The sequence below is a fragment of the Anomalospiza imberbis genome, chromosome 4, assembly GCF_031753505.1.
Source record: "Anomalospiza imberbis isolate Cuckoo-Finch-1a 21T00152 chromosome 4, ASM3175350v1, whole genome shotgun sequence".
Classification (NCBI taxonomy): Eukaryota; Metazoa; Chordata; class Aves; order Passeriformes; family Viduidae; genus Anomalospiza; species Anomalospiza imberbis.
The window spans coordinates 54,532,933-54,559,648 of NC_089684.1; the positions used below are offsets into that span (position 1 = coordinate 54,532,933).

The window sequence follows — 26,716 nt, forward strand, 5'->3', positions numbered from 1 at the left end:
TCTTGTGAACTTTTAATGTCATTCAGTACCAGCTTGCTTTCTACATTTCTGCATACCAATTACTTTTTTTTTCCTCACACCATTGAGTGCTTATGTATTTGTTTCCTGTGGGTTGGTGGTTTTTTTTTTCCCATTTTAAATAGCTTGAATTTATTTTTAGCTTTTGTTTTGCCAACTAAGTATTATTTGAGAAATCTCAGCTGTACAGCAGGTGCAGCATTTGTCATTGTACATCTGATGCTAAAGTAGTTTAAATATTTGGATGATCTGGAGGAAAGGCTAACAGCAAAATCATTGTTTATATTGACACAGCTAGTTTTTTTCCTCTCTCTTGAGGCTGTTTTAGTAATATTGCAGTAAATATTATGTACAAGAAAAAAAATCTAGCACTGTATCCTTTTCTAGAACAGTTTTTTGTTTTGCTTTTTTGTTTTCCTCTGTGGCCCAGGATGGCCAGGATCTGCAGGTGCTTCAGATGCCTGGATTTGCATGTCAGCTTAGTTATTGGAGAACACAGAAATGTGCACCTACTCTTTGTGGTGTAAGGCAATGCTGGAGAAAAAGCTGCTTGCATTATACCTATCTGAATTAATTAATAACAATGGTGAAAGGAAGGAGTCAAGTTGAATGCCTTGTCAGATGCCATGTCATTATTCTACAGCCCTGTGAATAACACAGTCTTTTGGGCTAAGTCCCTTTCAAACTGACATCTTTGTGTGACTGTGTATAAAATTCAAAACCAGTAATAAATGATCCTGTATGTTGATTTTATTTCATAGACTTGCCATGGGCAGGAATTGTTCCTGAATTAATATTACCTGAAATAGTTTGAAGTCTGAATTAGCAAAATGTTATGAAAAATTCCTGTGGTTTGCATTTTGAGTGTGAATATAATCTGCTAGTTTGATTTGATTTTTACGTTTTGTTTGTTTGTTTGTTTTGTTTTGTTTTGTTTTTTCTTTTTTTTTCCCTGCCTGAAAAATTGTAGAATCATAGACTGTTAAGGTGTTGGAATGGGCCTTACAGATCACAGTCCCAACCCCTCCTGCCATGGGCAGGGACACCTCCCACTAGACCAGGCTGCTCAAGGCCTTATCCAGCCTGGCCCTGAACACTGCCGGGGATGGGCCAGTGACAGTCTCCCTGGGAAACCTGTTCCAGTGCTTTACCACCCTCACAGTAAAAAAATTTCTTTGTAATATCTGACCTAAATTTCTCCTCTTTCAATTTGCACCCTTTTCAATTGCACCAAATTGCACCTGCAATTACTCCTTGTCCTTTCACTACAGCTCCTAACAAATATTTTAGAGGTGTTACAGCTTCTGATATTTTATGATAGGCCATAGTTTTTAAAAGAATTTCCTGTTTCCTCACTTGATTTTGTGTGGAAAGTTTGTTTCTTTGTATTTGCTTTGATCTCTTTCCCCTGGAATTTTTTTTTCTGTTGAAGTTGTTCAAGCTCCATCACTCAAGATTTCTGTATCTTATTGGCTTAATCTTTCAATAATGCTGTCTTAGAAAGTGTTTTCCTTTCTCTGTGGTTTGACTGTGTAGTAGCCTGACCACACAGATGCCGCACCAGAGTACTGCTGAAATGTGTGTTTTGGTCCATTGCTATTCAGGAAGCATGAACATGACCCTTAGCATGGGTTTGAAACTGCTCTCACTTGCTTTTCTCACTCTCTTCCCAGTTCCTTTCTTGGATAAATATGCACACAAATACGTCTACATAGTGTAAAGGAGTTCTGACAGTGCCTGTGTCTGTGCTATAAATTCCTTTATCAGGCCCCTTTCTGATCTGTGTTTTAAGCAACATTTCTTTGGATTGTCCAGTGCCCTCAAGTGACAACTTTATAATTATTTTGCATGTATATATGTGTAGGTTCTTATTTCATTTCTTTCCAGGCTTTTCAGTCTCAGCAGGCTTTATGTTCCACTCCAGAGCCTGACATCTACAGAAGTTATTTGGGATGTGGGTCATCCTGTCCTAGGGTATGAAGTTAGTACTGTAATTGCAGCCTTGCCTGGCTGTGCAGTGATAGGTCTTGTCTGGAGAGCACTTCTGGCAGTGTGCTGGGTGACTTGCTGGGGAGGCAGCACATAGCTCTGTCCTGAAGCTCCACTGTTGTGACAGCCCCATCAGCAGCCTCTGGCACTGTGTGCTCTGATGCCTGTGATCTGTTCATCATCAACAGCCACTGAAACATTTCCTTCATGATTTCCAGCCCTTTCCAGCAGAACTTTAACCATCCTTCTATGAATCTACTTCACAAATTCATAATTTTTAGTAGTGTGGGTTGATTTTCTGCTTTTTGTGAGCAAGGAAGGGCGTAACATAAAAGTTTTAGTTTGAATAAACTATATGCAGCATGATTTTAAAGGCTTGCATGTAGAGACATAAATTTAAAGAGCTTTTCTCCCCTGCACAGCAGGAGAACATGGTAGTGAGCTTTACTGAAGTTGTAGGGTAATTTGCAGAGAGGATGCTGTCATAGGGTGTGCTTTTAGAGACAAAGTGACCCATTCACACCAGACAGCAGTCACAAAGTATAGGTAGGTATGAGGCAATGTGCAAGTGATGCTGTATTTGAGTTAATTAATACCTGTATAAAGTGTTTCTAGAACTAAACTAAATTAGCAAAACTAGTAGTAGGCTTTCTCCAGCATACAGTGCAATGATACTAAACCTAATGTAGTATTTATTGTTTGGAATATATTTATATTTGTATTAGCATTTCAATTTGAGAAAGCTGTGAGCAGAGTAACCTCTATATAAAGTTAGGGCATTGGAAACATTTGTTTCAACACTTATCCCCAAGCCGACTTCTTTCCTCGGGCTCTGTATTCCTTTGTCCACCAGGGTCCCTGGCTTACTTGGCACACTGACAGGCCCTGTTACTGAGAGGTTTTCTACGTGAAACTCATCATTCTCCTATGTTTGTTTGGGTTTTTTTGTTGTTTTTTTTTTTTTTTTCCTTTTACTGGTAAATAATCTGCCTTGTGTTTTAGAGGACACAGCAGCTTGTTTTAGAAACAGATGAGCTTTAGCTAGGAGCAGTGTCTCATAAGTATCAGCATTGCCCAAGGGTCCTGCATCAGTCTCCATGTGATGACTGCAGTAGAGAAGACAGTGTTTATGCTCTTGTAATTTTTGGTTTAAATAGGCAAGGCAGTGGAAGAGGGAAAAAGAATAATGAAGATAAATGATGTGGCTAAAGCCTCACAGATGGCATTAGTGCTTGGTCTTTATTCTTCATCCTGTGCTTTTCCCTTAGACCACTCTTCCCATTCCTGCTGCAGTCACTGAATAGGCTTAACCTCCAAATTAGTAAATTCTGGGAAAATTTCCAGCATGTCCTTTTGGCATCTTGTCTGTTCCTTCTGCTTTTCCTTCCCCTATGACTTTGCAGCTTTGCTTTCCATCTCTTGCTAAACCTAGATCCCACTGAAATCTGTTACAGTATTCTGAAATTTGCCAAATTAAAACTTGCCCCTAGAGTGTGCAGAACTCACTCCTGGAATTTGTTCATGCTCTTGTTACCTGCTTCCTTGAGCTCACTAGCTGATAGGTTGCAGGATTTGTTTTAGATGTGGTTTTAAACCACAGAAGGACCAGGCAAAGGTGCAGTTGCTGTTTGTAGCACAGCTCCAGCTCTTCGGCTGCAGGCTCGCTCAGGCCAGTTGATAGGGAACTATTTATGTTACCAAATTCTTCCTTCATAGCAAACACTTGGAAGCAGTGCCCAGTGCAGGTTGCCAGACTGGATTAACATATCACTATGGAGCACAGAGAGGGCTGTGGTAGGATGGGGAAACCTCCATTGCAGCCAGAATGATGCAGTGGCCCCAGAGAGGAGCAGAGTGGCATCCTAGGGGCACAGGAGTGTCATAGCTCAGGGCATCTGTTTTGTTTCAGGGAGCCTTCTTGCAAGATCCTTATGACCAAACATCCTGACTGCATTCTCTCAGGTAGTAAAAATCATTAAATCAGGCCCAGAGCTCTTCATATTGTTGAGTTTCAGCACTCACAGCACATCAGCACATCACAACAATGAGAACAAAACTGCTGGCTCCTCTGTGAGAAACTGAGTGTGGTGTGTATTCAGCTCATCCCATGCTCTGGCTTCCTGCAAACCTTCAAGTGGCTCTGACTCAGCCCAGGATCCTTACACAACATTCACCTGAACAGAGAGGGTGAAAGACATTGACAGAAATTGGTTTCTGTAATTTAAATTACTCAATGATAACTTTTAATTGCTTGCTTTCCAGAATCACCAGCTGCTGGGAGGCATTAGTTTTACTCTGTGTCTGGAGTATGTAGGCTAAAAATAAATAACTTCTTCTGGGCAGGTGTTATTTTTAGATTTAACATAGCAAAAGGCAGTGTGTTGAAGAAATTTCCCCTTTTTGAATAATGGCACATTTTTCCATTTGTGATAGCAGCCATTAGTTTTTTTCAAAATTGTTGGGCTCCATCATAATTTTAAATAAATATTAAATGTAACTGAAGACTGTAGCAAAATATGAATTAAATGCTGTAAATGTAAAGATTCTAAATGATTACTTATGAGGTGCTAAAAGAAACAAAATCAATTTTTACTTGAGAGCTGTGATTCATATAATTTTTCTTCTATTGCTTTTTATATTAGCTTTTGGCAGTATCTATTTGCTTTTGTTTAGCTGTCAGAAATAATAAAAAAAGGAACTGCATAGTAGCAAATATAATGTATATTGTATTGGCTATTAAACAAATGCAAAAAGGACTTCAGAAGGACTTGAGAAGGAAAACTACACAAACTCAAGAGTTTGTGAATTTGCTGTCTTAAACCTGGCTGAGAGCTCTGAGTCTTTCTCTGTCAAGCTGAGTAGAGCTGGAGGGAGACTAGGGCAATAACTTTTTATCACATTTTAATTCCTTGTTGCTTTGCCCTTTTAAATGAAAGTATTTTGAACAGAAGTATGACTGTACTATATAATCTTATTTTTGTGGACATCATGAATAAACAAATGAACAGCAAAACTAATTTGCCAATGGCCTAACTGCAGAAGTCAGTAGCAGGGCATTTTGAATCTCTGTATATATGTAAAAGGGAGACAATATCTGTCTTATAAACATCTTTTGTTGACAAACAAATTCAGATTCAATGAGCTGTGATTGTCAAGGGTTGGCTAAATATTTTGTTGTATTTTTTCTGTGGCTGACTAATTGTATGTGTTACCTTATTTTATTTGAAGAAACTTTGCACTGTTTTGCACAGTTTGCTGATACTAGGATATGGTTAGAAGCAAATGCTGTCAAAGCTCTTAAATCCTTCCTCTGATGTCAAAAGCATTAAATTAAGGTAATATTTAATATTATCTGCTTTTGTTGAAATTTGTGCAACTTCTAAGGTTTTTTTTACCATCACAGTCTTTAAATTTCTTGTTCTTTACAAATAATTAAAATTTTGCCAATTGAAAATTCAGTTTTATTTCATTTAAAGCCACTGTTAGACAAAGAAAATATTAAGTATTCCACTACTATTTTTTTTCAATTGCAGTTCAAGCTTAATTATTCTAATTCAGATGGAGTGATGAATTTGGGGCTGTAATGGAGTAATTCAGGGATAAAATGGAGACTTGGAGTACCTGATGATGTTCTATTTCAGATATTAAGAGTTTTAATTATTAAAGGTTGTGCTCTTAGTGTCTGCCACAGCTAAATAGAGGCTCTTCAGGAAAAAAATGTTTAAGAGAAGAATATAAATGTTCTGCAGGAGCAAAACAGGATGGCCATATTCAACAGGTGTTTATAAACAGGATTACATAGTAACCTTCAAGACAAACTGCCTTCTAATTCCTTATTCCTCCCTCTCTTCTGCTGCAGAGCTTCTTGCTGGAAATGCAATGAGCAAACGTGATCAAATGTCATTCAGCCAAAGATTTGTTCTCATTTTCTTCCATACCTTATTGTTAGACTACACTGTTTCCATTCCTTACATTCTCAGTTCCATTTGTATCATAAATAGTTTTTGATTCCTCTCTCAGGGTACTGGCTGCCTCTGGCTTCCATTTCTGACTTTTTTTTTTTTTTGATTGGTTGGTTGGTTGACTGGTTTTTTGGTTTGTTTTTCCTTTCTACCTTCCCCCTTCCCTCTTCTCTGATTCTTCTGCCCAAAACTCTGACAAAGGGAAATGTAGGTTTATTCCTCTCTTTAAATATTTTCTTTCCCTGTCCTATGAGATTTTTGTCCTCCTGGCACAGGCCCATTTTTGTTTGTTTTGCTACTTTTAACCTCTTCTTTTACTGACACCCCCAGTCTGTATTGGCATCTGTGTCATGCTTGCTCTTGCCTTTTACTTTCCTCCTTGACCTACTGGCCAGTTCTCCTCCTTTTATGTCTAAGCTTGTTTTATTCTTGTTATGCAGTTATTTTTCAATCTCTTGGATCCAGTTTATTGCTTCTCTGCAGTCTCTAATGACCGTCTTTTGAAGAAAGTTCTAAACCAGGACTCCATCCTCATTACTGATTGTTTACCTAAATGTCACTGCTGATCTGTACGTACCTCTTCTATTTTATAGCTTACTTATAAATTCTTTAAGATAGGACACACTTTCATTTTTCTGTTTGTACTGTACTCAGCTCAATTAGAGGTTTGTTTTATGAGTTGGATTGTGAACTATTATGAAAGTCCAAATAACTGATATACTTTTGATTAAAGCTTCCTTCCTCACCACCTTCTCCCTGGGTATTTGACCAGATCAAATGATGTAGGTTATTGGTGGGATTGATAATAAGTAGCATTTTAAAATGGCACAGCTAGTTATCTGCAAATGTTGGCTCACAAATTTGCATTGTGCTACAAATTTAGAGCAGAGTTTTGCTAATCTTTCTCATGTGAACTGACCTACTTAAGTCAGTGGAGTGCTAATATTTGCCACAGTAAGGATTTGGCTCATAATCTTAGGGAAGGCATTAGCATGCACACTGGGAATGTTGTCTAGGGTTTTTGTTAAAGGTTTCCTCCTCATTCCATTCCTCCTTATGAGATGCTTTTTAACTTAAAAATAAGAAGAACAAGGTAAGTGTGATTTGACTCAAATGTGATGCCTAAGGAAGTTGTCCGTGAACCTCTCTAATGGTGAGTGGAGAAAATTATCTCTGGGTGGGCATTGCAATTTTGACTTCACAAAAAAATGTCCACTTTGCTCCTAGGAGAAATGAGAACACCTCTAACTGCTTAAATTACACCTGCAAAATAACCAGTGTAGGCTCTAAATAACAGATCATAGAAATTGTAATATTTGAGCTGATTGAGGACAAATAAAGGACAGTTATTGGTGAGTTTACATGAAGATCAGGAACAAGAAGGCCAGAATTCTCTCAACCACCTTGTTCACATAAATGTAGAGGTATTTACAAAGAAAATGGTTCCATTAGTGTTTTTTTACAGACTGTCAGTGTGACATTTTTGAGATTGTACTCATCATTTGCATAATGCAGTATCTATTTATTTTCAATAATTAGTTTTCCATATGATTCTTTTTCTCCGAAAGGACAGAACATATGTTCATTTTCACATTTACATGTGTATTTGAAGATAGAAGTTGTTCCTATGCATTTTAACTCAAATGTGCTGCTTGATTTTTGGAATCAAATGCCCTGCAGGGTGACATTGCTTTCAGTTTTAGGAGTCATTACAGTAATAGGAGGAAGCTTCTCAGTGTTACCTTCACAAGGGAATCCACGCTCTGTAAGATATCAGGGACAAAAAGAAGGCTAAGGAGAACCTCCATTCCATATTGGATGCAGGGGGAAACAATAGTGACAAAGAATGAGGAAATAAATGAAGTACTTAATGCCTTCTTTGCGACAGTCTTTAACAGTAAGGCCAATTTTTCTTGGGTACCCAGTCCCTTGAGCTGAAAGACAAGGATGGGGAGCAGAATGAAGCCCCCATAATTGAAGGGGAAGTGATCAGTGACCTGCTACACCACTGAGACACACACAGATCTATGGGCTGGATGGGATCCAGCTGAGGGGCCTGAGGGAGCTGGTGAGAGTGCTCACTGAGGCACCCTCCATCCTTTACCAGCAGCCCTGGGTAACAGGGAGGAGTGGGTCCCAGTTGACTGGAGGTCAGCAAATGTGAAGCCCATCTATCAAATGGGTTGGAAGGAGGGTCCAGGGAACTAGAGGCCTGTCAGCTTGACCTCAGTGCCAAGGAAGGTCATGGAGCAGATTGTCCTGAGCAACATCACACAGCATGTACAAGACAGTCGGGGGATCACACCCAGCCAGCCCAGGTTCATGAAAGGCAGCTTGACCCGGTTCATCTCATTCTGTGGTGAAGTGACCTTCTCAGTGGGTGAGGGAAAGGCTGTGGATGTTGCCTGCATGACCTTTAGTAAAGCCTTTGACAGTTTCTCCTGGAGAAACCAGCAGCTCTTTGCTTGGATGTGTTCTTTCCTGGGTAAAAACTGGCTGGATGGCTGAGCCCAGGGAGTGGTGGTAAATGGAGTTATAGCTAGGTGGCAGCTGGTCTCCAGTGGAGTTTTTGGTTTGCTGGAGGGCAGGAAGGCTTTCCAAAGGGATCTGGACAGACAATAAGGCCAGGCAGTTTGCGCAGATGCTGAAGGGAGGTGCCTTCTTGACCCAGACTGGTGTAACTGTTGTGTCAAATGGTTGAGAGTAAACTGGCTGTTTGTTGTACTCTCTGCCAAGGACTTCAGCAGAGCTGGGTTTTGTGTGCAGTGCATTATGCTCATAGACCCTTTTGTCTTTGGAAAAACAAATCCAAGGTGAGAACATATTGTGTCAGGAAATGGCAAAATAAACCAGCTCCATCACATAGATTAGAACCATTCTGTCCAAACTAAATACCAGCATTTGCAAGGCTTCCTTCCTCTTTTCTGAAGAGGATAGGGCAGATACTGGAGACCTGTGGGTACTGCTGCAGTAGTGACTGATGCTCTCATTGCAGAAATAACATTTCTAGTATTGTAAAATGTGTTCTGTACAGGTGCAAGTACAGAATAACTTCTCTTATTTCCCCACCTGCTCAAATGTGAAGGTTTTTTTACAATTTTTACTTGTTAGTCTGGAGATGGTTATTTTTTATTTTGCTTTATTACTGAGAAAAAGAAGAAGGTCATTCTGTTGCTATTCTTCTTTCCCTACCAGCCTTGCTTAATCCTGAAATTAGATGTTTATCCCTGAGCAGGTTGTTATGTAGTCCTCTGCTTTTTCAAAGTCACATGCCAGTTTATAAGAATAGCAGGGTACTTGAATTTTCCTTCAAGAACTGTATGTCCTAGTTCATTAGAAAGAAAGAAAAACAAATACAAAAAAATGATAAAAATTGATCCAGTGTTACACAAAATACTGTACTAATGCTGACATCTGAATTGTACTTTCCATTATCAATTCCAGGGCCTAAAGCACAAGATTCTCTCTCCTCTATTGGTTTTGTGGTTGTGGACTCTCTTATCATGCTGTAGTGGTGGTTTTGGTATATAGCCATTTGTTTTCTGTTCAAATATTTAAACTTCAGTGGTGCTTACCTTTTCTGAATACATACTTTCTGCAGCAAACAGTTTGTGGTTTCTTGAATAGACACCGAAAGCTAAAGGAAATTGCTTGTATGTTCAGTTGAAAGGATTTTGCTGTAATATAAACCATTAAGCACTTGGAATAAAGAGAAAGCTTTCTTTTATAATGCAAGTGAGTAATTTTCCTCTTTTACTTATTTTCATATTTCTGCATATATGTATTTCAACACTGCTTTTCCAAGATGATGGGATAATGAACTGAAAGAGTAGCAGGTTTAAGAAAACCAATGACCTGCAAACATTCCCTTTGTCCAGCTTTTCTTTCCTGTACAGGGAAGCCAGAGAGGTTGTTTTTAAATACTATGTAATTTCACATTTATCTACAAAACTGGGGGTAATAAAGATGAATAACAGTTATTTTATCTTACGTCCTCTGAATGGTTGCCTTGCCTCTGACGAATCCTTTCGCACAGGCAGATATTTGGCAATTTCGGTAATATTTATAGAGGCTGACATTGAACGACTGTTGCTTTTGCTGCAGATGACAGTAAGTCTAGCACAAAATCGTGGCCGCATGTTCGTGTGCAGTACGTGTCGATGCAAACGCGTTTAATCGGCTTGAAGTTTCTTCTCCCTCATCCCCTCCCTCAGCTCTTCTCCTTGCCCGTCTCCCCGGCAGAAGAGCTGAAATAATTACCTGCAGTGTCATTTTTCACTTGGCTCCATGCAGATGCGGTGCGGTTGGGCCGCGGGCGGGGAGGGGCCAGCGCTGATGCAGCACAGGCGTGTGACAGCGGCGCGGCCCGCTCCGCTCCGCTCCGCCGCGCTCCGCTCCGCTCCGCCGCGCTGCGGGCGGCTCCCGCTGCAGCCCGGCCGCGCCGCCGGCAGCAGCCGCTGCGGGGCCGCCCGTGCTCGGAGCACCTGCGACACAGCTGGGCTATTCTTTAACTGTGCGAGAAGTGCCTCTGTTCCCTCCACGCGAGCTCCCTACTGGCTTTCCGCAGCCGTAATTTCTCGGAGCCGCTTTTCCCTCCGGCGTTCTCCCGCTACTTCTTTTTCCCTTTCCCACCTTTTTTTCTTCTTCTATTTTTTTTTTTCCTTTTCCCGCTCGTTATTCGCGCCCCCACCGCCCCCCAATCTGTGCTGCCTCAATAGCTCTCATTATGCTGTGCTCAGTGGCCCGGTGTGTTCCCCGCCTCTGCTAGGCAGTGGCAGCATGGATGGTGCTCTTGTGACGACCTCTGCTGATGCTATCAGTCCACTGCGGATAGGCATGCTGAGTAATCCTGCTGTAAATGGGCGAGGACACGGACACACGGAAAATTAACCACAGCTTTCTGCGAGACCACAACTATGTGACTGAAGGTAACGTAAATACTGTCATTTTTCTCTTCTTCTATTGCATAGTCTATGCTAGGAATGCACTGTCATGTTTGGAGATGTAGGCTGTTCCTTTTCTTCCTTTTTTAAACAGGGGGGATTTCAGGGCGTTTTTCTGTGGGATGTAGCAACCGAATCTGTCTGAATTTGCTAAATCCCGAAGACATTCTGTCATGCTACAGAAAAGTACATGGGCTGGAGAAGGTCTTGCATTGTGCTGAGTTTCTGCTAGTGAGGTGTGCAGCACCTGGCTTTGAATGAACAGTAGCTGCAATGTAGAAGATTGGAAGCACTTGATTACTTAAAAAAAAAAAAAAAAAAAAAAAAAAAGGTTTGAGAGCACCAAAGTAAGAGAAATAATCTGTGAAGTTAACTGTTTGCTGGTGTAATGAAGGTTGTGCATCTCATTTTGGTAATTATATCCTGAGCATTGCTCTGTTGATTGTTCCCTAGAGAACTGTATACATTTAGAAGGCATTTAGAAGGGATATGTAAGCATCATCTTTTGAAATGCTGCTGCCTTCCTTCTGTTCCCTGTGTCTGTGCAAGGTACATGAGAAAAAGAAAGGCACCTTCATTTTAAGTGTGACTTGTAGGTTATTACATAAAAAGGAATTTTCCTGCAGGTGACATACATTAAATGCTGAGAGAATGTACCTTGAGAATGTGAAATGGTTGGGTCAGGTACTGCTCTGTATTTCCTTGCCAGAAAGTTGGTTTAAGAGTAGGTCATTTTAAGATTGATTAAACAGGAGAAATGTGTTTCTAGGTGCTTGACTTTGCAAATATATCAGTATGTGCAGTTTTAACAGCACTTTTCAGCAGCAGAAACAGTAACTCGATGTAGGCTTATATAATATGAACATACTTAACATCAGGGTCAACCAATACTCCTTGAGACACAGTCTCCAGATTCTGTCGTCATTTGATCAATGCTCAGTCACTTAATACTCCCATGCTGCATCCTGAAACGTGATCAGCTTATGCCCTCTTGATTATTGATGATTTGAATTGTTTTAGATTGGAGAAAACAGGATGATTTTTGTCATACCAGGACCAGAGGGCAGATTTTTCAGAAGAAGAATTAAAAATGCTGTGTACTGTAACTGTTACCAGTGACTGGTGTAATTGCTTGCTAATCTTGCCTCTAGGACATTCTTTGCACTCTGGTTCATGTTTTGGTGCATTTTCAAATTTGTTTTGAAGTTTTGGTTAATTTTTTTTTCAGAATGATGATTTATGTTTTGAGATGTGGTCATCTGTTTGAAGAAACTTTGTTTAAATTTGTAAATTCATGCCTTGGATTCTGCAATATTCACAGTATAATTATTGCAGTGTACTTGATACATGGTAAATTTCAGATGTGGAGCTATGTTAAAAATTGAATTTTCAAGTCTCTCTGTTTTGTGATCTGAGGAAAATAATTAATGGTGGATTTTTCAAATCCATATTCTCCCTGTGTATGTCATGAGTATTCTAAAAATTAGATGGAGAATTTTAGTATTTTTTGTGACACTGCTGGAGCAAGTGTTAGATTTTTCTCATAGTTTATCTTCACCTGATACTTGGATCATAAGGACTGGATGTTCTTCTGTCATTGCACATGGAGGGGCTTGTCTGAAATGGGTAAAAATACAATTTGAATATCAATGCTGACCTGTATTATATTTTTGCTGTGATCAGAAGTCATCATGAAATATGTTGGCATCTATTCTTGAAATCTTCAGTAACAAAGTATTAGTTTTTCATCTCAGACTAGTATAATTCTTGTTGGGAATGCAGAGTTTGTCAGGTGTAATAGAATTCTTCACAGTTGTTATATCTGACATTGCCACACCTTTTAAAAGATCTTGGAAATCATGAGGGAATGGATTTATCTGTGAATATTTTCCAAGGAGACCTTCAGCTCAAAGAGGAGCATCACGAATTTTAATTTCTCATTGATACACTGTGTTTAAAATGCATAATGAATACATTAGTTAAACTGGTGCTTAAAATGTGCTTTGTTTGTTCTTCTGTGGGATTTTGTATTTTTTTGTTTAAAGATTTGGCTCCATGAAAGAACTTTAAGACTTCTTAACTGTAAAGGCCTGCAGTCCTTTCACAGGCCTTGTATTTGGTCCTGTGACATGTTAAGTGCAACAATAGAAAGGCAGTAATGTGTTACTTTGTTATACTTCTTTGGGGTCCAATCCAAGTTTTTTTTTTTGGCTTTTGTAATCCACCATTTAAAATGAAAAAATGCTTTATGTTGTGTCCAGTGTATTAGAGAAGTTATCAATTCATTGTTGTTTGTGAATAACCAAAATTTTATCTCATTTTCAGAGTTTTAAAATCTTGGTGAGTCCTCTGTCCTTGCTATTCCATGCAGCAGACTAAATTAATTTACAAAACGAGGTATTTCTAACCCTTTCTTCCTCTAACTATTCACCGAGGAAAGTAAAGCCAGCAATAATCATGAAGATGTGGGTTAACTATAGCATTGCTTTACTTCTCTTCCTGGTTTAGTTTTTCAGTGATTTAAAAAAGCCCAGGGAGCCAGATGACATAGAAATTCAGGGTATAGGAAAGCTGTGAGCCAAATCTGATTTACTCTGCTCTTGCTAGTGGACTGAAGGTGTTCCTAACAAAACTGCTTGCTTGAGCAAAGTCAAATTTCATCTCTTTGATAGGTCATTGTTTTCTAACATTGGGATTATCTGTAACAAATGTGGCTTTACCTTGCTATAGAAAATTGAATTGGTTTTTAAATCTCAACAATTTTTTGATTTGTTGTTATACTGTAACTGTTACACTGTAATAGGCATTATAGACACAAATCTGACAACGGTGACTACCTGGCCCTGTTTCTCCTGTTGCATATGCACAACTACAATGTGGCATTAAAACAAGCAGAACATTAATAATTTTGTCATTTAAAGTCTTTAAAATTATGGTACGGTTGCACAGTGGAAAAAGGTGATTTAATTCCAGCTGCAATATACCGCAAATTTTTCAATGATCGCTTTCAAAAGTAGTTTTTGAAGCAAACTGCTTTAATTTGTGTGAGGAAAATAGAAAAGATCTGGTTAGACTTGTGAAGAAAGAGAGAAAAAAATATCTGAGGCTTAGAAAATGTGATCTGTGAGGAAAGATTGAACTTCTTTGCAAAGGTGCTGAAACACTGAGATATATTGCCTAGGGAGCTTGTGTAATTTTTATCGCTGAAGTTTTTAAAAGCAGGTGACATAGATGTCTGCAAGAAATGACATGGGGATAGCTGAGCCTCCCGTGGGGCCGAGGAATGGACTAGATGACCTCTGAGATCTGTTCAGGCTTGTGATTCATTGCTGGGCTGTGTTTTATCTTAATTGCCTTTTGCACCACAGCTGTGGGAACCAGTTGCCCAGGAGGTGTTGGGTCAGTAAAATGTGTTATTTGCACAGCAACTGCAGGAGAGAGGAGAGGCACGGGAAGAGAAGATGGGTCGGATGGGAGAAACGTGATCCTTCATTACTGTACAGACAGAGTCTGTTGGGGAGAGGGCAAGAAAATTCTGAGTTGGGGGAAGGGGGATGAAAGAGGCTTCTGCTTTAGCAGGCAGAGGATGTCCTTCAGTCCTGGAGTTCCCTTGATGTTACCTGTGCTTAAGATTAATGGTGGAACTGACAGGACTGCTGATACACTTTGCTGTCTCAGGGCCTTGGGATCAGCCACACAGGATCTGATTCTGAGCAGTGAGTTGCCTGGTGTGGTTGCTGTCTTCCTGGTAGGGGCAAAAAGTTGCAGGAATCAATGGTGCCACTCTCTTACTCAGCTGCCAGGTTAAGTCCGTTACTCTGTATTTTACTGATTTAACAATTAACATAATTAATGAACAAAATTCGCTATTCTTGCCAAACTGTGTTAAAGGATGAGTTTCACCTCCATGATCCCTAATTTATTTGGAGAAATTCTTCTCTGGTGGGTGAAGGCGTATTGCAGGTTGCATGCAGACAAGTCTAGCTTATGAATTGATGCATTTTTATGGAATATCTCTGTTTTGGGAAGGAATAAAAATATGTTTATACTTCCAATTTCTGGAGACACACAGGTTCCTCCCTTGGTCTAGGCCTGCAAATGCAAGTGGAGCCAGTGGAGGTACGCTGGTGCAGTGGGGCAGAAGGTGGCCTGCACTATCTAGCCATTTATATGGTGAAATTGTGCCATTTGGTTCCATATGGCTTAACTTCTGTGAAAAAGTTAATCATGTTAATGGTGCATTCATGTCCTCAGATACGATATTTGAAGAATTATGAGAATTAGCAGTGCAGTGTAAAGCATATTGCATCATAACCATGTGAAATATTTATTATAGAGGATAAAGGAACCCTTTTTGTTCTTAAGGATTATTATAGAGGATAAGGGAACCCTTTTTACAGATTTTTTACAGATTTTGGGGCTTTTTTTTGCCTTAACAAAAGAAATTAGTATCTCTCTTTTTCAGTAATCAAAATTAGAGGAAATTATAATTTTTCATCTGTCAAAAAGAAATTTGTTTATGAGCTTTTCTTTCATCATCTCAAATATAACTTGAATTAAATGTTAATACCGGAGGTATTAGTTAGATGAATGTAGCAAACAAGAAACTCTCTGCTGGCTCAGGCTCACCACTGGTCAGTCTAGTTCACTGATTTCTTCTTATTAAGAAAAGTACAAGAGGTAACTCTTCCTCTCAAGCTCCAGCAATTCAGGATTTATGTTGTGAATATTGATGATTTTAATCTTTTTACAGAACTAATTTAGGATCAGTTTTAGAATTACCCTGGAAATTATTGCTCATTCTTAGTGTAGTTGCTTGTGTTATTTTTTCCTTGAGTCGAGGGTGAACAGGAGTAAACCTTGTTAAAACATGACTTTGTCTCTTGTTTAACAGGATATAGTTATGTGTTTCTGTGAACGGATTTGGTTCTTCTATTCACAGTGATATTCAGATGAATGTTGTGAGTAGCCTTGAAGATTTGGATTAATAAGGTTTATTCCATCCAAGTGATGTTGCTGACTTTGTAATCTTTATTCATGCAGCTTAGTTGGGTGCAGCCATGGAGGCAGAGCTGGAGCATTGCTGTTACACTGGCTTGCACTGCATTCCTTTGCTCACTCACCCAAACCTGCAGATGGATGTGGGGTTCAGCATCCAGGAAAACCAAACATTGGAACTGCTTGAAGCTTGGATCTGCACAGCACAGATATTTAAGGCAATGTCTGCAGGGCTGACATGGGCCAGCAATTCCCTCCAACAAGCCCAGCAAAGGCAGGATAGATTTAGCCAGAGTGAATTATGCTGTCAGCAGCACTTGCCATGATGCAGTATCAGCTACACATTCAAAGTACTCCATTCATGCTACATTTATTAGGCTCATAATATTGTTGTCTCTATTTTGCTTGCCAAATGTACTTGATGAAGAAATCATAAATCAGGATTGGGGTTAGGATGTTGATCCTAGGCTGGGACTTTGGAGTTTCTCAGTTGGCTGTTCCCAGCATTCCCAAAGAGCAGGGTTGTGTTAGTGTTAACTTGTTACTGTCTCCTCAGCAGAATATCTGCCTCTTCAGGAAGGAGGTTAGTTCTAAGCACTGGTTGTTAGATCATCCTAAGAGGGCACTTAAAGCCACTCTGAGCTGCAGGAGATGTTTCAAAGGCATGCAGTTAACTTGGTTTGGATCTTCATTTAATGTCATGTTCTCTACATGGCAGTTATTCACCAGTGTCACATGTACCCATTAAAGCTTTACCAAGTGTGATTAGGCTGGGCTGCAATCTTCCTCTTTGCAAAGGAATAAATCTCTGATGCTGGATCAGTGGTTTTGGTTGGTTGCCCTTAGGGACTGATGGCAACCTTGGCTCTCTTTGCATGCATATGTAATCAGCAGATGATCTTGCACTCACTGTCTAAATAATAAATGTATTTGGTTGCTGTACAGTGCTGGAGGTCCTGGAGAAGTGAATAAGATGTATTAACAAAAGAAAGGGACCATGTAGAATATTAGCTAAAGCCAAGCTCCTTCCATGACAGTGACAACAAGGAGCTGAAAAAGAACATACTTGCGGCAATCTGGAGCTTTTTCAGGTGCCAGCAGACTAGAAACATTATAAATAGAAATGTTGATAGCATATTTAACTGTATAGCTGTTATATGTAATGGACTGAGCTACATATAAGCCTTAAAACCAGAAGTTCAGGACATGAACTGTGCAATGTGTGTGCAAGATAAAACGTAGGCATAGAAATATGATCCACGCAAGCTCGCTATGTCTGCCAGATTTTTTCTAATTGAAACTGACAGTTTAAAAGTATTGAATGATGTAAAACTAAACAACATTGTGCAGGTAGAGTCAGTGTCATTATTCACCATGGAAGAAGTTTATTTAGTGTATGTATCATTATGAAAACTGTACTTGGCAGTATATTTTCTATGTTTTCCATGTAAACCTCAGGCATTTCAGCAATACATCATATATTTAAATGGTGAATTTAGAGAATGGTAGATGTTGCTCTTGCATCAGTTTACAATAGCACTAAATATTTTATAATGAAGAAGAACTGACTATCTTTTATTGCAGCCATAAAAAAGGTAACCCATCCTCACGGTTTACTTTGTGTTACTACATCATTACTAGTTGTATCCTTGAAACTTTCCATCCCCAGTTTATTTAATCACCATTGCAAGGCTTTGTCTCAAGGACTCTCTGCTAAGAGAATAAAAAGTATTTGCTCAAATTATAATCTCAGTGTCATTTCAGGCTAATTTCCCTGTGGCCAGGGGAAGGTAATAATCTCAGAAAATTAGATAAAGTTATTATGGGCACTTTTGGGATTTTTTAAACAAAAAAGGGTTTTAAATTAACTTCTAGCCATGTTGAGGCACTTTGCTGATCAACTATTTCCATAGTTCTCAGGTTAATGCTGAGTTTGCCCTTAGTCATGAGTGTGGTTTATTTTACTTGTTCCTGGTGAAAGTTCTCCAATTCTTTACCAAGAACAGCAGCCCCACTGAGCAAAGCAGCCTTATATATGGAAGAGAGTTCCTATTCCAGGAGTGTTACCTTGCTGAAAAGCTTTTGTTCCTGTTTTTATTATTGCTTCAATGCAAATAAAAGCAGACTGTATTTTGCCAGTGAAAGACAAATAATAAAAATGTACATTAAAAGATTTGATTCCTAATAAAACCTCAGCATTATATGCCATGCAGTTCAGTGACTTTTGTGAATTATTAATATGACAGGGTTCGGGATCTGTATTGTTAAATATAGCAGTGTTTGTTTCTTTCCTATTCACTGCTCCATCTGTTACATAAAAGAGAATAGAAGGTTGCAGACATCTGTATTATAATGACATTTATGTATTTTACTTAGAGTACAGAAGAAAGTAAAAGACACAGAGTTGGTTTATTATTCTCTAGTTCAATGCAAGTCTGATTAGAATTTAGTTACTGTTTCCATACTTCTTCCTGTCTGCAGTGCTTTTTTGTTCCTGTGACTCAGGTGTTGCAAATAGAGACAAAATAACATCATTTGCATAAATTTTGAGGCTAATGCTGCCTGTGGTAGTACTGTTTGCATTAAAGATAACCATAACCTGCTCTACCAGTTTCTGGGCCAGTTTCTAGCGAAATAAAGATCATCCGAGTTGAATTAAAAGTAAATGATTGTTTATTTCATTATCTCAGATTTTAATGACTCCATATTATTTCTCCTTATTCTAAGATGTTAAATGAGCATTTCAAATAGAAATGAAAAATAGTTTTGAAGCAATGAGGTGGTCACCAATTAGCAATAATTTATTTCTAGACTTTCATCCAATCATGTTGTACTGTTTGAGAGGATTCAATTTATGATAGAACTTGGCATGAAGTCATTAATAAGTGTATAGCTGTAAATCAGAATCTGTCTGCTATTATTTAATAAATAATTTCTGATAGAATGTCTTTATTTCTACATTGTGCTGTGATAAAAAGAAAATTTCAACTAATAAATTCAATAATAATAATAAAAAAATTGAAAAATGCAAAAAATGGGAACAGTGGACTCGTGAGTGTAGGCCTGAATTGACTGCCAAGATAGCACAAGAGACTCTTCATCATGCTACGTGTTAATTTAACACCCTGCTTGATTTGATATCTTTTATTGCTGCATGCAGATCTGTGATATAGGAATAACCAGTACAAGATGAAGTCAGATGTGTATTCTATAGTCTTCTTTTGAATGGAAGATTTAGGTCAAGTATATTCTCTTTAATCAACAGTGACGATCAAAGTGGAATTCACAAATGCAGTCTCTTTGAAATAGGTAGATGTGAATTATTACATCTTACAGAATTTCCTGGAAAGCCTTACTAAGGGTAGTAAGAGAAGTAAAGTCATATGGATGGTGGTTATTCTCATTGCTCAGGTACAATATGAATGTAATTTTGTGCATGTTGTGTGCACTTGTAACACAAGTGTATGCTACACTCACAGAAGTTTTGTGGATGACTGCTCCTGCATGTTTCTGGTGTGCCTGTATTCCTCCCAGCTGCTATGCTTGAAGTGTGAATCTAGAAGTCCTGGAATGGCTATGGAGAAGTTTCAGCACTGAGAGGCAGTAGGAGCTGGTATATAGGGCACTGTCCTTCAAGTCTGATATGCTTGACAGACTGTTTTGGTCTATGTGTGACAGAGCTGGTCAGGGGAGTGACACTTGTCTCTGACTGGGGCAAAACTTTCCTTCCACCATGCTGTGAGAGCAGTGTCCCTGAATTTCTGATTTTCATCTGTGATGAGCTGCAGCTTACTGAAAAATTGTTTCCTTGAACACAGATTTTGTTTTCCATGGTTATGGAATGTGGCCATACTTGATAAAGCAGACATTTCTGTGCTTCCACACGTATTTCAGAAAAATGAGGGAAATAGAGCACAGGCCTTCTGTGTTCCTATGCAAATGTAGGTGCTAGTTTTAAAACAAATGAGTTGAATCTGTTAGCTGTTATGATGTTGCAAATCAGCCAATTGTATTAAAACTTCAAAATTTACTAGCTGTGAGAATTCACGTTACATCCCAGTAAAGGGTTTTAGTTGCCTTAACTTTGAACTGTGCTGCAGAAATTACTGCTGAATGTGATTTGTACAGAGTACAAACAAGCAGCTTTGTTGTGTTGATTTTCTCCAGCTTTTTGTATAAAATTGTTTTATTGAAAATATCTTTTGCTTTTTCATATCTTCAAATTAATTTCAAGGCATTTTAAATTGCAGATTTGGTTTGAAATTGACATTGATGCCATTTTTGTCAGCAAATTGCCCATTCTCCAGAGGAGTTTGTAGCCTGGAATGCCCATCTTTCCTTCCCCTGCTGCTGTTGGAGCCACTCCCATCACATGGGAAGTATCAGAGCAGAGGGGAAGAGGCTCTGGTCAATTTAGGCTTCTTCAGGAAATGCCAGCAAACTTGGCCTGGTTTACATGTGTCCCTTGCTGGCAGGGAGGGAAGCAGCACCGCTGCCTGCTCCTGAGAGCATGGGGACCATGGACAGTGCTGTCTTGTGCTGGTGCAAATTTGCCATCTGCCACCAGAGTCCCATTGCTGTTCCCTGTGACCTGCTCAGTGTGCACCAGTTTGGTCAGCGTGGTGAAGACTTCCAGAGTAGTGAAGCTTACTGCTGTGCTCCTTCAAAACCACCTTGTTATAAGGCTTTTGCAATATTTATGCACAGTAGAAGGAAAGAACTATAAGTATATTGGAAAAAAGTCTGACAGCTATCCTGGATGTACCTGGGAAATGGAAGTAATGTAGTAATGTTAAATGTGAAAGCACTGATGCTTCTGCACTATAAATAATTACTAACAAAGGTGATTGCCAGTGTGGAGAGTTGTTTGCAGAGGGATTAATTTTTGATTGTTAAGTGTAAGTATATTTAGACAGAAAATTATTTTTGTTCCTGAAAGCCAGGGAGTTGCTGTAAATGGGAAGAATTAGCAGTTTGGATTCCACAGAGCAAACACCAGCCTGGTTATTACAGATGAGACTTGATGAATGTAGTTATGTTGAGGTTAGCACAGGAAGCTATTCTTATATTTTACATTTTAATAACTGAACTCGATTTTATTTTTAGCAGTTGAATTTACAGAGTTTTCTTGAAAACTACTCAGTTTGGCAGTCTTCTTTTCTGAAATGTTGTAAATATTTCAAAGCCTTTAATGTCCCTTTTGCTAAGTCACCTTTGATCCAAAAATCTTAATTGAGCAATTTGTGCATATGTGTACAGATGTAATCTAACACAATAATAGAATCCAAATAATTGAAATTGAGGAAAGGATTAAAAGAGCTTACCAGAGTCTCCTATACTTTGCCTTTAGTGGTTTTGCACAGCAGTCCAGAAATTGACTCCATAATCTGCAATTTTATTGTATAAGTGAAATCCTGCAGGAATATATCTTTGCAAGGCAAGATATATTAGGGAAATAGTGCTAATACCTGCAAGTTTAAAAAAAATACAAGTAGCTAGATGAGACTTGACTACACGTGACAGCGAGAGATACTTAAACATTTTAACTAGGGCATGCCATTAGAAGTGGAACCTGACACTGGGAGAGCTGCTGCACAGTTCAAGCAAACTTGAGGACAATTTTTTCATATAAAAACAGTAACTTCACTAGTTTACCTATCCTAGACAAGGAACTTATTAAAGTCTTGTGTTTTAATTTTTAAGTGATGGTTCTTGTGAGTTTATGTAGAGTCATTGGTTTTTTTCTGTTCCTTGTTTTGTGCCCTGCTGAGAAACCTTCTGATGGAGCATAGAAAGATCTTCCTTTTTTCAAAACCTGCTTTTATTGATGAAAGCATGGGCAGAGTTTATTGAAAGAGTACAATAGCAGCACATCGGGCTAAAGTAGAGATGGGGAAACACCTGTTCATCATAATAGTTCTTAAAAGCAGTAGTCCAACGGATCCCTTTAACATTTCTACAGATAAAAACCCCCAGAGCTCATCTCTTCAGCTGTGGGGCTACTCAGATAATTTCCATGGATTTCCATTTCTGTTTTCAAAACTAGCTGCTTTCAAAACTGTCCACTTTTTATGTTGTGTTTCTGTAAAATAACTGATTACTCATGCCTATATTAGATATTTACAACAATAAATGTGATATAAGGCAGGAACTATAGTTTATTTGTATTTAAGATCTTCTAATTCACAGATAGCTGTCAGACTGGCTATCAGGTAGTCTTTTTTTCCCCAGTCTGATTCTCAGATCCAGTAACAGACCACACTCGAAGAACTGAAAGAAGTTGATCAGTTCCTATAGGTCAAAATTTGGGCTAAATCTAAAGTACATTTGTTCCCCAAGACAGCTGACATGTGGTCAAGACTGGAACTTATGTAAGAGAGCATGAATAGTTTTGGATTAAATATCTCACAGGAATAATTAACATTTTCCCCTAGTTCACACAGCCTTCTACCCAGGCAACAGATGGGTAACCGTAACTCTTAAACCTAATGGTCTTTCTTGAAGTTCCTTTTCATGTGCTTCTGGTATGTGTCTTCATACTGCTAAAAATCCTTTGATTTCCTTTTGGCCACTTTCCCGGACATCTTTTAATTCCTTTTGTGAAATTTCCATGCCAGCTTTAATTCCTGCCGGAAGGCAACTGTTGCATCTCTGTTCGAGCAGGACCCTAAAGTTTTAAATTTTCAGAATTTCTCTCTCTGGAAGTGATACTCCCTGCTCAGACTTCAGAGATATCAAGAATATGTAGATCCAAGCACTGCTCGGGAGAGAAATAAGGACACAGCATTCCTTCCTTGACTACAATTATTCAGTTTCCATTTGCTGCTTGACTTGATTGTTGTGATACTTGGCTTTTATCTGCCGTACTTGCTACTGTTTGAGTTCCAGGAATCTTATTAAAAAAAAAAAGGGAAATCAAGCCAAAACCACAACTCATTTGGTACTCTTTGCCAAGTTCTTTCTGCTCTCTCTATGTATATCCTTTGAGTCTTGTGAGGGCAAGACCTGGAAGTGTCACTTAGAACTATTCTTCTACTGTCATTAAAGGACACATATGTGACTCAAAATCATCCTGGACCTGATTAATTGGGCTGTAGATGACCCACAGGTGCAGGGGGAAGGTCTTTTTAAAATTTGAAGAGTCCCTTCTTCTGCACCATTTTGCTGAAAAGGAGTTTTTGGGAGTCTGGCAGCATTCTTAAAGTAAGATCCCAGTTAAATATAATATCAACAGACTTGGTTGAAGGACAGGGTCAGGATTTTATCATGTTACGATAAGGGAAAAGCTAATGGGGTTTTCTCTTTGTTGTTTGTTATTACTCACCCCTGAAGGCAAGGGTGGCTGAGGTTCTTGTTAATAAATCTCTTGCAGCAGATTAGAATGAAATGACACAGAATGACTGGCTTTTTATATATATAATTTATATATTTATGTAGGGCTTATTTAGAATAATGTGCTTGCCATGGAAAGGAGTTATGTAGCCCTTTTGGTTATTATCCATCTGTAGTAATATAACAATATAAAAGTGTAAAGATACCACTTCAGAAAATACATAAGGCAAAGAAGGAATGAGAAGGATGAGTAGATAGTGGAGAGGAAAGATATCAGCGCTTATCTAGCAAAGAGACTTAATTGTTGTTATTTGGTGTCTGTTGGTTGAAGTGATGATCTCCATCTTGATCAGTTGGGAGTGGGGGAAGCCTCCAAAACACAAAGTTCAATGGGTTAATAAATGTTAAGGTTTATGTCAGACACCTCCTCCCTTACTGAGGGGTCAGTTTTACACTGTCTGATGTAACACTGTGGATCACATGCAGTCCTCTGGTGGAAGGCCCCAAAAATTAGTCAGGAGCCACTCTGGGGGTCTTTGATGGTTTATGACACCTTCAAAGACATGACAGCTGCCTCTCATGACAGAGTGGTTGAGCCAGTTGTGTCCCATCAGAAGGGATGAAAACCTTCAGGCCTGTGTGTGAATGCCCTGGTCCTTCCCAGGGAAAAGTTGTACAGCTGAGCTTGTTATCTAAGGGTAATAAAAAACATTATCTGACCTCTGCTTCTTACCTGCCTTCTCACTCACATGGCTCAAACCTCACCTTGTGGCCTCTGCTGGTGGGTGCTCACCCTCTCTGCACCCGGGCTGTGACCTTGCAAACCCAACCTTGGCAAAGCACCCGCTGCTATTGCAAATGGTTGATTGAGCCACTAACATTTCAGTCCTCCATGCCATCCTGCTATGGAAATGGTAGTGACTAAATAACAGAAATTTTTATTTTATTTTTTTTTACTCTGGTAAATTTAAAAAAATTGAAATGCACTACCTAGGTTTGTTGGGGCACTAAGGTTACTGTACATGTTTCTATTAAACAGCAGCAATGTCATCTTTAATATTCTGACAGGTTGTTAACAGCCTTTGTGTAATTGTGATTTGGTATCTAATGAAGTCTATTGAGAAGCTGCCACTGGCTAGAGCAGGATTGCATCCAGGTGCATGGCTTTGCATGGCTGTATTCTGTGTGCATATCATAAGTCCAGAAAAATATATGTATGTATATGCAAACCTCATATTTTGTTTGTGTTTTGAGTCATGATTTTAATCTTATAGAATCATAGAATGGCTTGGGTTGGAAGAGACCTTAAAGACACCTTACACTAGAGCAGGTTGCTCAAAGCCCCATCCAACCTAGCTTTGAACACTTTCAAGGAAGAGAAACAGTTTCTCTGGGCAACCTATTCCAGTGTCTCACCTCTACATCTATTCTGCATCTATACATCTGTTTATCTGTCTTAATCTCTGCATCTGCTTGTGCTAACTACTTTGTACAGTAACCTGAGTTACTTTTGTCTTCAGTACTACATTGTATAGTGTGGGGATGCAGTTTATAACCCCTGGTACTGGGGGAGGTTTTTTTGTTGTTTTTTTTTGTTTTTTTTTTTTTTTTTTTGTTTTTTTTTTTTTTTAAGAGTTTATCTCAATGCTCACCAAAAACCTTTCTGGAAATTTCTAGTGTGCTAAATCTTCAGAGATTCAACACCATTGCTGGCTTTGTTTTTAGGACAGCAGTAGGTAAAGATGAAAATGTGGCTGAATTCCATCCACCATATTCAGAATTGTTAGAATCTACAAAGCTTACATTTTCCTACTACTGTCAGGAAATGTAAGTACATTTTGCAGTTTAGCACAAAAATTTATGGGAGCAAAAATTATGTGGATTTGTTACTTTTCTTAGGGTTTACTGCAATTCAGTTCCTTAGTAAACCATATGCTGTCCTTTAACCAAAAGAACAGATTTTCTGTAGCTACTATAGCTATTTAGAGTTATAATTTTGTTTATTTGCATAGTGAGTTAGGAAATCTACTTGGATATTCTCATGCATAATATGATTTATTAAATTTAAGGTTAAAATCAGGGTTAAAATTATCCAGTTGAACACTGTGACCTTAATACTGTCTTTGTAAGTTTCCTTAGGAGCTTAGTGCATTCCAATTTATACTAACTTGAGTATAACCCATTTATTTTTCTTTGACCCTTTTGTCTGCTAAATGATTTACTCATGCTGCATATTGTTTTCTTTTAAATACTGTTAAGTCTTTGCTTGAAGCAAAACTGCTCTCCAGATTTTCTCTTGGAGGTAATTTGCTCCAGGCTATTTTCTAACTTTCTGAAATGTAAAGTAGTTACAGTTCAGGTTTTAATTGTATGTCTTTTTCTCCTTTTCAAGAATATGCTGCCTGGACAGATCACTTTGTTATTTAAAGGGCTGATAAATGTGTCTAAGTTGTATTAATTTATGTGGCAATAGAATTCAAATTAATGCTAACCAGAAGATCTTTAAATGCATGAATAGTATGAAAGGTGTAATTAAATTGCTCTGAAAAAAAATTACAGGATATTTCATGAATGTCAGTAACATAGTTTTAGCCCTTAAATAATTTTTCTTTGCTACATATACTTTTGAGGATTGTGTCTACCAGAACCTTAAAAATGTGTGTCTTGAGAAAACAGTAATTTTTTCCCTTCATTTGCCCATTTGGGTTTGTGCTAATTTGTGAGGTTCATATTATCCTCCTAAATTATGCTTTTACAGATTCCAGAAAGTTCACAGTGTCATTATGAGAGAGAGGGGTTTTTGAGCTATGTGCAGAACATTTAGGTAAACACTTAGGCTGATGAGGAGACTTTTTGTAGCCGGTGATTCCTGTTAAGAGCATCCCAGAGTTCCTTGGTTGAAGACAAACCTGAAAGATTAGCCCACTATAAAGGAACAGACTATGGCTGAAGAATTTGCACAGTTGAATTTTTTGGAAGAAAAATTGTGTGCTGCGTGCAGAACTACTCGCTTCAATTAATCAGTGTTAAAAAATGGTTAACATCATCATAAACTGGTTCAGTCACTTGTGGAAGAGTGTTGAACTCTTGCTCATTGCTCAACATGTGGCCCCATCAGGGGTGAGTGGAGCATGATTTCCCATTCTTCTGGCCACCTTCTTCATAGTGTTGGGCCACTGTGATTTGCTGATGTCAAGCCACTGTTGGCTCATATTTGTCCTAGCATGCAGGATGGCCACAGGTCCTTTCCAGACAGTTGCTTTTCAGCCAGATGTCTGGAGCTCTTCTGCTCCAAGTGCAAATTTTTGCACTTCTTGCTGAACCTCCTGAAGTCTATATAGATTTTTTTTTTGGACATTTTGTGCCTCCCCTTAGTTTGCAACTTGGAAGTGAAGCACTGAGTTTGTAATGTTAGTTATCACTGTGGGTGTTTTAGATGTCTTGCAGTCCACAGTGCACAGTGAATATACCCTA

The 26,716-nt window shown here is 38.7% G+C and overlaps 1 protein-coding gene and 1 long non-coding RNA gene across 8 annotated transcripts in view; one reads left to right on the plus strand and one right to left on the minus strand.

Moving 5' to 3' along the window:
- The window catches only part of PPP2R2C (protein phosphatase 2 regulatory subunit Bgamma), a 193,251-nt gene that overhangs the window by 46,953 nt on the left and 119,582 nt on the right, over nucleotides 1-26,716 (plus strand). For 2 of the 7 annotated variants that reach the window (XM_068188641.1, XM_068188642.1), the window contains exon 1: nucleotides 10,659-10,897. The exons of 2 other annotated variants lie outside the window; for them this stretch is intronic. Coding sequence is in view for 1 of the 5 variants with exons in the window: in XM_068188640.1 (XP_068044741.1) it covers nucleotides 10,828-10,897 (70 nt within the window). In the remaining 4 variants the exon portion in view is untranslated. Of the gene's footprint in view, nucleotides 1-10,429; nucleotides 10,539-10,658; nucleotides 10,898-26,716 lie in introns of those variants that run through there. 3 more of the 7 variants (XM_068188643.1, XM_068188640.1, XM_068188636.1) reach the window with 2 other exon arrangements.
- On the minus strand, nucleotides 9,092-10,366 carry LOC137473007 (uncharacterized). The gene is made up of 2 exons (XR_010998557.1): nucleotides 10,230-10,366; nucleotides 9,092-9,294 (listed from the first exon to the last, which is right to left on the minus strand). It is a non-coding gene; the product is annotated as an uncharacterized lncRNA (long non-coding RNA).